General features: G+C 40.1%; 1 protein-coding gene across 1 annotated transcript; it reads right to left on the bottom strand.

The window, feature by feature from the left end:
- Window positions 1-3,541: 3,541 nt before the first annotated feature.
- Window positions 3,542-6,480, bottom strand: LOC124255185 (sodium- and chloride-dependent creatine transporter 1-like). Its single transcript, XM_046689026.1, has 4 exons — window positions 6,349-6,480; window positions 5,238-5,372; window positions 4,252-4,355; window positions 3,542-3,683 (listed from the first exon to the last, which is right to left on the bottom strand). Exons 1-4 carry the CDS (start codon window positions 6,388-6,390, stop codon window positions 3,542-3,544), a joined length of 423 nt encoding a protein of 140 aa, XP_046544982.1. The 5' UTR covers window positions 6,391-6,480.
- Between the last annotated feature and the right edge of the window lie 3,392 nt (window positions 6,481-9,872).

Genomic DNA, 9,872 nt, shown 5'->3' with positions numbered 1-9,872 from the left:
TCTTATTTTTCCAACACAGAACGTATAACTAAACCAACACGTACTTTACAGGCGTAATCCAGTTGACTAGCGTATGGTGTATTTAAAATGTCTTTTGAATCAGGTGGTGCTAAATGAATGCTATTATCGCGACTTTGGAACCCAGTTATCCTCACCCAACCTTTCGGTTATATACACCAGGCCCTAGATTTTCGCTCTCTTAGCGCTATGATAGTCGTAAGTGTCATACATTAACATTAACTTAAGAGTGCTTCGAAAATCTACGCCCAGGGTCCCGTTTCACAAAGCGACCATAGCGCTAATATGATCGTGACTCCCATACTTAAAAGGTCACATGCAACTCAAAACACAACTTTGCAGATTCTGATACATTTCGGTATGGACTTACAGTAACAAATTATAAAAAATGAAAATTCAACTTATAAAGTTGAAAAATAAAGGAATGAAAAAAAACCCGCATACTCGTAATTCAAACGATTCACTAATTTCAACCCAGCGCTGGGGTGAAAAGTGGTTTCAACAGTTGTGCTGCGCTGCACCCATAGCGCATGCGCAGTGATTAGATTCGCGCGGCTTGAACCGGGAAGGCGACTCGTAAAAACACAGCAAGTGATGCGTGCAAGGATTATCGCAGTGGTCGAAGTTGGAGAACAAAAGATGTTTCTTGTAATTATTAGCATCTTGGGTCTGCAGTAATAACAATACACTGGTCCCATACTTGGCTGCAGATTTGCAAACCAAGTTTTCAAGAAAGTGTAGCATTAGAAATAATAATTTCATTGTTAAAAAATGAAATGTTTTAATACATGTCTATGGAAACAGAAAAATATGTTGATTGTGATAAGCGGTCTCTGTCACAGACAAAACTCAATGTCTGTTTTATTGACACCTATGTGTCTGCCTGCCTGTCTGCTAATGACAATATGCAATACACAACTTCAATCATTGATCACATGCAATTTGAACTTAACACCTATCAGGATATACACCATAAACAAAATATATGTACATTGATTTATGGCTCGTGCACCCGAGTTCTGTCTCTGTCACATTATGTAATTACACAGACAGGCAGGTGTGATACTTGTACACATGACATGTTATTATGTCTGTGGGTTGCAAACAAACTGCATCCGTTTTTCTCGGATGACTGGATCCGACGGAAACCGGTGCAAACTCAGATTGTCAGTTTCAAGTCCTGCTTTGTACTTGGACCAACGACAGTTTCCAGCCACGCAGTAGTTCATATCTCAGTATTTGTTGATTGGATCGAACGCAAATGCAGAGAGCATGTAGAGTGATTGCACGCTTACAATTTTGTTTATTTGTTTTTTCACAATCAGTAATGTATATGATATGTCGTGAATAAGTGATAATTGTGTTTTAATTATGTTTGGTTTTGTTGGTTGCATGTGACATTTGATATAGACTTGCGGCAGTCGTAGCGCTAAGGTGATCTTAATTCCCATACTTTAACATAGACTTACTGCAGTCGTAGCGCTGAGGTGATCGTAACTCCCATACTTTAACATACACTTACTGCAGTCGTAGCGCTGAGGTGATCGTAATTCCCATACTTTAACATAGACTTACTGCAGTCGTAGCGCTGAGGTGATCGTAACTCCCATACTTTAACATAGACTTATTGCAGTCGTAGCGCTAAGGTGATCGTAACTCCCATATTTTAACATAGACTTACTGCAGTCGTAGCGCTGAGGTGATCGTAATTCCGATTACAGATTACAGATCGCCTTGTGAAACATTCAGTGTAAGAACTTCCAAACGCTTGAAACGACAACGTAACTCTCGTTCTTTAGCAAAACAAGGCTTCTTCTCCTTCAGTGGACGCTATTTCATCGTACCTGTGTAGTGTAAGGAAGAGCCAGAAGGAAGGAACACGATGAGGAGAAGAAGCCACCGACGCTTGGCCAGTGACGGGAACTGATCAGCTAGTGTCTCTTGAGTGATCTCTAAACTCGGAACCTGCAACGAAAGGAGGATTGCTGGTTGGCACAAATACGTTAGTACTGGTGTTTTGTAGCAATATTCCATCCATATTACGATGGGGGACACCACAAATGGGCATCACCCGGGTGATGAGGGTACGCTGTATCCAGGAGTTACCCAACCGCCCCTTTTCAAATATGTATTGGAATTGAAATATTGAAAATAAACCAATAAAACGATAGCCACATTGTTCATTTTAATAAACAGAGAATACCCAGTAACTTTGATGCTTGTAAAGATATACTGCCTGGTTGTGTGTTTGGTTGCAGTGTACACGATCAAGAAAGAAAATAGTGGGTTCAATATAAAATTAACGTTCATTCAAAACCTTGTTTAACAACCCCAAAATTTGACAGATGCATTGGCATTCGTGAAACTGATTCAACTCCACACTGCAAACGTCTTTGATGACAGTTGGGCAAGGGATACAAGATGCCAGACGTTTGAAACAGTGATATGCAAATGGTCGAGAGCGTTCTACCACACACCGGAAAGATTGCAACAAATCGCCATTGATAGTTTGAGTATTGTTCCATGCACTGAACAAAGTCACTGAGTCTGATCACGTGATCCATTTGGTTGCCTCGTACGACAAGCACAGGTCGCTGGGCATCCATTTCGTCTTGTGTATGATTTGCTACAAACAACTTTATATACCGTCGTATCAAGGCCCAACGTCATCATCATGAGGAAAACCAGCACAGACCATAACTGGGACAAGGGGAGATAAGTCACTGCTTCCGGTAACACTGAGAACGCCAGATTAAGACCTGGAGTGGAAAATGAGTGGGATCATCAGAACATATATATCTGTGTAACACCGAAACTATACGTGATACATAAACAGGCCTCAATCTTAATTTCGTTTGGGTGAGATCACTGCCTGTTCCTTTTTTTACAAACTGACAAACAAGTCTAATGTTAGATGATGAATACAATGTCAAAAAGTGTCTTTTATATGTCAAAACTCGTCCATAACAGTGTAAAAACAAGCATCAACTTTTCATATATATCATATATTTCTCGGGTGAGATTCTTTGTAAGCTGAAGTGGTGCATCATTAACAAATATACCAAAATCAGATATAGTGATAAAACTGTAACAAACAGGGTAATAACGAACTGTTTGGTCCCGGCCACATATTGCATATTTAACTCAAAATTCATATATAGAACTACGATTACAACGAACTAACATCGGTAGTCCCTGTGGGAATTAGAACGCATCATGACTTAAATTATTGGCAAATTGGGAAATAAGATTAATCAGAAACGTCCAGATTGTGGCTACGTTCATTATTAGCGCCGGGATCGGGTGGTCAGGCCCGCTGACTTGGTTGACACATGTCATCGGTTCCCCATTGCGCAGATCGATGCTCATGCTGTTGATCACTGAATTGTCTGGTCCAGACTCGATTATTTACAGACCGCCGCCATATAGCTGGAATAATGCTGAGTGCGGCGTAAAACTCGACTCACTCACTCATTATCAGCGCTAGTCCACTGTGATACTGTGCCTCAGATTACTGTTATAGTTACCCCATAATTATACCTGACGACTGAAAGTCATCCATGTTGGACCCGGTCACGTGCGCCATGTGCCCCAACACCGTGAACATGGACAGTCCACAGAAGATGGTGATCAGGGGGTCCACGATACACAAAACCATCGCCACTCTGGGAATTTGGAAAACAATATTCAATGAAGGCCTACGAAATCTTTATGAATCATGGGAGGAACACCAATCTAGAGCATGGAGCAGTGACCGTTTAGAGTAACAAAACCGTGAAAAATATTCTTTATGATTGTGTTTTCTCTGTCTGTATCATCTTCCTCCCATAGACACATGTTATGGATTTAAGAGCGCTGAATTTTACCGATCATTTGTAGCAATTCTTAAAACAAGAAAGCCACCCGTGTGAGTCTTTTTAGAGAGTAACCAAAATTTGCGAAATACAAATTTCCTTGTTATTATGCTTCTCTGTCTGATGTTCTTGTTTCAAGGAAATACCTTAAGAGTCTAAGAGTGCTTCCTTCGATACTTGAGAATTTCTTGATCATTTGTAGCAATTCATCAAACGATGAAGCTGAGTGGTACAAAATTCCATGATTACTTCGTGAGAAAATCAGTAATGCCTCAAATGTTTTCAAAAACGTTTTAAGGAAATCGACACTGTCAAGCGAAAAATTCGATGTGTAAATCCCGAGACAAAATTGTAATGTTAAAAAACCTGTTCCCTATACCTGTAGCAGTTACTGTTTCGCTGATTGTGACTGGAAATGGTGTTGGCGATGCCAGTGCTGGTGCCCATGGAGTGAAGGGCGTAGCCACACGCTTCGATCCATATCTATAGCACACCAAGGTAACAGTTTTGTTGCTTTAGTCATTGTTTAACGCAACAGTCAGCAATAGTCGACTAGATGACATGCAGCAGCTACGGGAGCCTAACCAGCCGATCCCGTCAGATGCCTCTAGCAACAATTATGGTGATGCTGACGACAAATTCTAAACCAAATGAGTGAGTGAGGTTTTACTCCGATCGACCAAATTTTCCACATTTATCATTTGAAGGACATTTTATGTCTGGAAGCATCTACTTATATGGCTACCAAATACATTAAATCTACAACCTTATACTTAGACACAAAGTGAGTGTCCTTGAAGGTTCTAAGCAAGGAGCTGGACCTTACAGTGCACCCGAAGATGCCACGTATGTGCCCTCAACAGAAAAATATTTGCTAAGCCAGCTCGTCAATTTCAAAGCATCTTAGAAATGCTCAGCACATACGTCAAAAAACTCAAAGCGACCTCAAGTGAATGAGTGAATTTTAGTTTCAGCAATATTCCAGCAATATCACGGCGGGGGACGCTAGAAATGGGCTTCACATATTGTACCCATGTGGGGAATCGAACCCGGGTGAACCTAACTAAGATGAAGCTAAGATCTTATAACATATACTCAAGAATAGCACTTTTGTTCATACAAGCCCTATCATGGCGGGGGACACCAGAAATGGGCTTATGACACTGTACCCATGCGGAGAATCGAAGTCGGGTGTTCGGCATGATACGCGAACGCTTTATTCACTAGGCTACCCCATGGTACCAATGACTAATAGGATGGTCACGCTCAGTAACATGGATGAGTCATGTGTTGATCGATTCACTAATATAATAATGAACCATTTATGATTTAGCAGCTGATTTGTCGACCTGACTTGACACTCACGTTGGGTCTTTTCAACTTCTCAAAGTCTGGTCTTATCAGATAAAACAGTCCATCTGTCGCCCCTGGCAACAAGGAGCCCCGTATGAGGAAGACCGCACACACCAGCACCGGGCACATGAAGGTGACGTACACGATCTGGAAATGGTGTCATATCGTTTGTTAGTAAAACCAGTATTCCCACAGGATACGCTGACTGGAAACTGGTCCTGTATGTTTCATTTGTTTGTTGTTGCACCCGGCCGTAATCTAGCTACGTGCATATGACGGAGGTCTGTAATTACTCGAATTTGGACCAGACAATCCAGTGATTAACCTGCTATCACAGAAACATTAAAATATAGATAAAGGTTTTCCCTTTTATTGTTAGATATTTACTTTCAGTACCAATTCCGATTTTCGGGGCAGTCATGCTAGAGTGAGTGAGTTTAGCTTTATGCCCAAATCAGCAATATTCCAGCTATATGTAGGCGGTCTGTAAATAATCGAGTCTGGACCAGACAATCCAGTGATCAACAGCATGAACATCGATCTGCGCAACTGGCATACTATGACATGTGTCAACCAAGTCAGCGGGTCTGACCACCCGATCTCGTTAGTCTCCTCTTACAACAAGCATGGGTTACTGAAGATCAATTCTAACCCAGACTTTCTCCAAAAGCTGGCACGGTGTGACCTATGTGCAATATTGTTCAAACCTGCTCCAAACAGACTCACAGTGATTCGACATTACTATATTTGTGAACAAGCTTCATCATTTTTTTATTTTTTTTCATATTGGCTTTGTTACTGTGAATCGGTCGTTCAACAATGTCCACGAATATGCCTTGCTCTCAACGTATCTGGTTATATCAAAGAATGCTCCTAGCCTAATGAACACCACTTTTGTGTTCAGAATATACCCATCTATAAGTTCATTTTATCTGTGGTTGTTTCTGCCGGTAAGACATCACATAGGGATCCTTTTTGCGAACACTTGGAGTCATGACCCATAACTATTTATGCAAACAAATAATTCCCTCAGTTAATTTGCCTTCTACGCCCCAAATAACCCGTTTCGTCAGATATTTAAGTCTGCTTATATTCTCTGACTTATGCCTATATTCGCCATTACCTTGCCCGTGACTCTTATGCCTTTAAACAGCATGACGTACATGGTGACATAGGTGAAGGTCAGACACCCAAACAATGGCCACCGAATGGATCCAGTATCATCCAGGCCATTCGAGATGTCCAGTGTATTATATCTGAAAGAAATTCTTGTTGAGATCAAAGATTGCAGAAATTGGTATCATTTCAGTTAAAAATCTTTTGTTCCAATAATATCGGGTAAAACTGGATACTCCTTAGGGCCATTAACCTGAGGCAACGTCATTGTTCTGTTATACATAAAATTGGACATAATTGACTTGGATTTCAAAATGCCTCTGATTTTATGACTGCTTCACTGCGCAGGTATATATCACACTGCCGCTTCCGCTTGACCACCAGTATGGCTGATATGAACACAACGTGATGGAAATAATAATAATTAATCATTTATTATAGCTACGCGTTTTGAATGAAATACAGCAACCATCAATTCTATCTAACATTAATCTAATGTTCACAGTCGTTTATCTCCAAAATATGATCTTAATTTCTACTTATACATACTTAAGGTATTCTAAAGGTCATAGTGTTATTACTTGCCTCCAGAATTCTTCTGAAGCACTAGCAACGTCCACAGTGGACACATTCAAGTGATCCCAATGTGTAGCGTTGATGAAGCCTTGGAGTGGATCAGTGCCTTTCAGTGTGGTGTTTATACCAGCATGTCCATAAAGTGTCGACTCCACACAGCTGGGCGTGTTCCAGTAGTTGCCACACGTGGACCATGGCAGGGGGTTGAAGAAGGAGTTGAAGAAGTAGTAGAGGTACCAGGAGAAGTACATGGACGTGTACATGGCGTACACCCACGACACCAACGCCGTCCCTAGTCCAAGACCTTGTCACAGTAGACAAACGTATCGTGCGTTTATTTCATTTAAGGGTATTTACTTAAAAGGAATTAAATACAAGTGTATTGCATCCACGAACCATTTTACTCTGGTTACATTCAGTTACACCTTGCCATTTCAAAAATGTGTTTCAGTCATTAGCTTAGGAGTAGATTAGTGATGCTATGTTTTCAGTACAGATGTTGGGACAAAGTCTGCAAAATCAAACATAAATCCCTGAAGTTTGCAGCAAATGTTGGGGAAACGTCCCATCTCTGCATTGGGTCTCTTGTTGCTAAATTCCAATTATCTCGAAACCATTGGAGAGAAGAGGTTCTGTTAACCAGACTTCGTCTTGGGGATTGTGGCCTTGGTGCTTATCTCAATATTATCAAGAAAAATGTGTCTGCGCTTTGTACAGTGTGTAATCAGCTAGATAATGTGGCGCTTTGTCTACTGCATTGCCATAAATATGTTAAACAACGTAGAGCAATGGTTAAATCTCTTACAGCTCTCAATATTGACATCCCATTGGCTGAACAATTATGTTCAAGGAATATCACTCGCCATGAAGTTCAGAGTGAAATTCTTGCATACATTTAAGCGTTCATATGTGGCAGCTTTGCTCCTTTATGGTTTTTTTAGAATCTAAGCAATCCTTTATGATCGGCAAGGTATAAATGGGCTTAGTTGCCCGAAAGCCTATTAAACTTTTAATGATCAATCACTAATCCTAAACATTAGAGATATATGTGTTTGCAGATGTTACTTGCACAAACAAAACATGAGCAATAATAAGCATTTATTTAACTTTCTGAAATATGATGTCTTTAAAATTTGTTTTCAATTTGTCATACAGGGTTTTCAAGTTTTGAATTCTTCTTAAACCCTTGACATATATTTACATGCATTGTACCTTTCATGGCAGGACAAAACTTCCACACCTCGACAGGGCCCTTCTGGTAGTATTGGCCAATGACCACTTCCAGGAAGTACAGCGGTACAGCACAGAGGCCAACAAACACCAGGGGATCAGGAATGCTCCTGAAAACAGTAATAAAAAACAGAGATGAAAGAAGAATTCTGAGACAAATGGGTTTTGCTACTGTGTTACTATGCGCCATCACATTTCGGATATTTCTTTTTTTTAAAGTTAATGTGCAATGAAGGGTATTGTCAAAATATAATTTGTGACAAGCATTTTGTTTTTCTTGCAGCAGGCATAACTAATAAACTGGCAACTATAGGAAGTTATGTAAAGAGAACATATTGCATATTCTTATTTTCTCGTGTAGCAGGCATTCATTTTAGACTGGGTGTTATTTTGCACTGATGTTTTATATTATCGTAAGAGAGGCAGTGACTAATACGATATACCTTGGACCTATCTAGACCTGTCTTAAGATCACATACACGGTGATGTTTATGTTCCATATTTGATCATGCCTTATATAAACAGAGATTATTAGTTTTTACCTTGTTTTAATAAGTGCCATCATGTGATCAGAGTGGAATATTTAGATTGCATTATGCTATGTGGCAGCGAACGTTTAACCGTGTTGAATTATATTTCATGGTTCATTAGATGGCACTGTTCGATGCCTCGGCCTATTCCTGAATATCCAAGTGTATTCTTAGAGAAAGTATTTAACAATACAAAGTGTCAGTCTTACTTCAGTCATCTCACATTACATCTCACATTGCAAGAAGACCAGCAGTTGTGTGGAGATCACTGTTCACCCTGGATACTCCGCCTTGGCCTATGTTGGAAGCTCGGCCATGGTTGCAGTGACTTCAATATTACCCTCACTGTCTTTATTGGCACAATAACTGCTTTAATTTTATATTGCCACTCTACTTTGTAATGTCATTGTTATTCCGTTACAGTGTGTAATGATCATTAATTTGTAAACTTAGTTAATTTAATTCTTAATATATCACGTCTATCATTACATCCTATAATACAAGAAGACCAACAGTCGTGTGAAGATCACTCTTCACCCTAGACACTTAGTCTGGACCTAGTTTGGAAGGTTGACGACTGTTGATGAATATTACATCACTGTCTTTATTGCTATTATCACTGCTTTAATAGTTTATTGACACTCTAATTTGTAACGCCATTGCAATTTCGTGATTATTGTATTAAATCAATTTGTGACATTTGTAAAGTTTTAATATTCATTGGTTCACAGTATTTCGTTTACAGGCCGATTTCCAGTTGACCTATTGTTTCATCTTGGGAATGAACAATTCACGCATATCATTTGCAACCCGTTTCAGTACATAATCTGTGTACGTACCTCCACCGTTTCTTGCGCACAGGTAGGGAAACTTGAGAAGCGTTCCCTCCCCAACACTGTAGCCCAACAGGGTAACGATGCCATCCACTCGATGTCCCCATGTTTCTCTTGTTTCTGGATATATTCAACCAGTTGTATAATCAATTTCTTAACTCGCGTTAGATGATATTGCAAGTAATGTATCAAATAGTAAAGCCAGTGCAAATCTGAGGATAGGCGAGCTGATTTTTAACGTGACGTGGAAGATTCTTTCATGTATAATGCGACGTGCATGTACTTGTATCAGTGTGGGTGTGGGTGTGGGTGTGGGTGTGGGTGTGGGTGTGGGTGTGGGTGTGAGTATTGGTCTGCGTATC

Source organism: Haliotis rubra, unplaced genomic scaffold, assembly GCF_003918875.1.
Source record: "Haliotis rubra isolate DU_JTF1 unplaced genomic scaffold, ASM391887v1 Scf597, whole genome shotgun sequence".
Taxonomy (NCBI): Eukaryota; Metazoa; Mollusca; class Gastropoda; order Lepetellida; family Haliotidae; genus Haliotis; species Haliotis rubra.
This window is presented reverse-complemented; position numbering and strand designations above follow the sequence as displayed.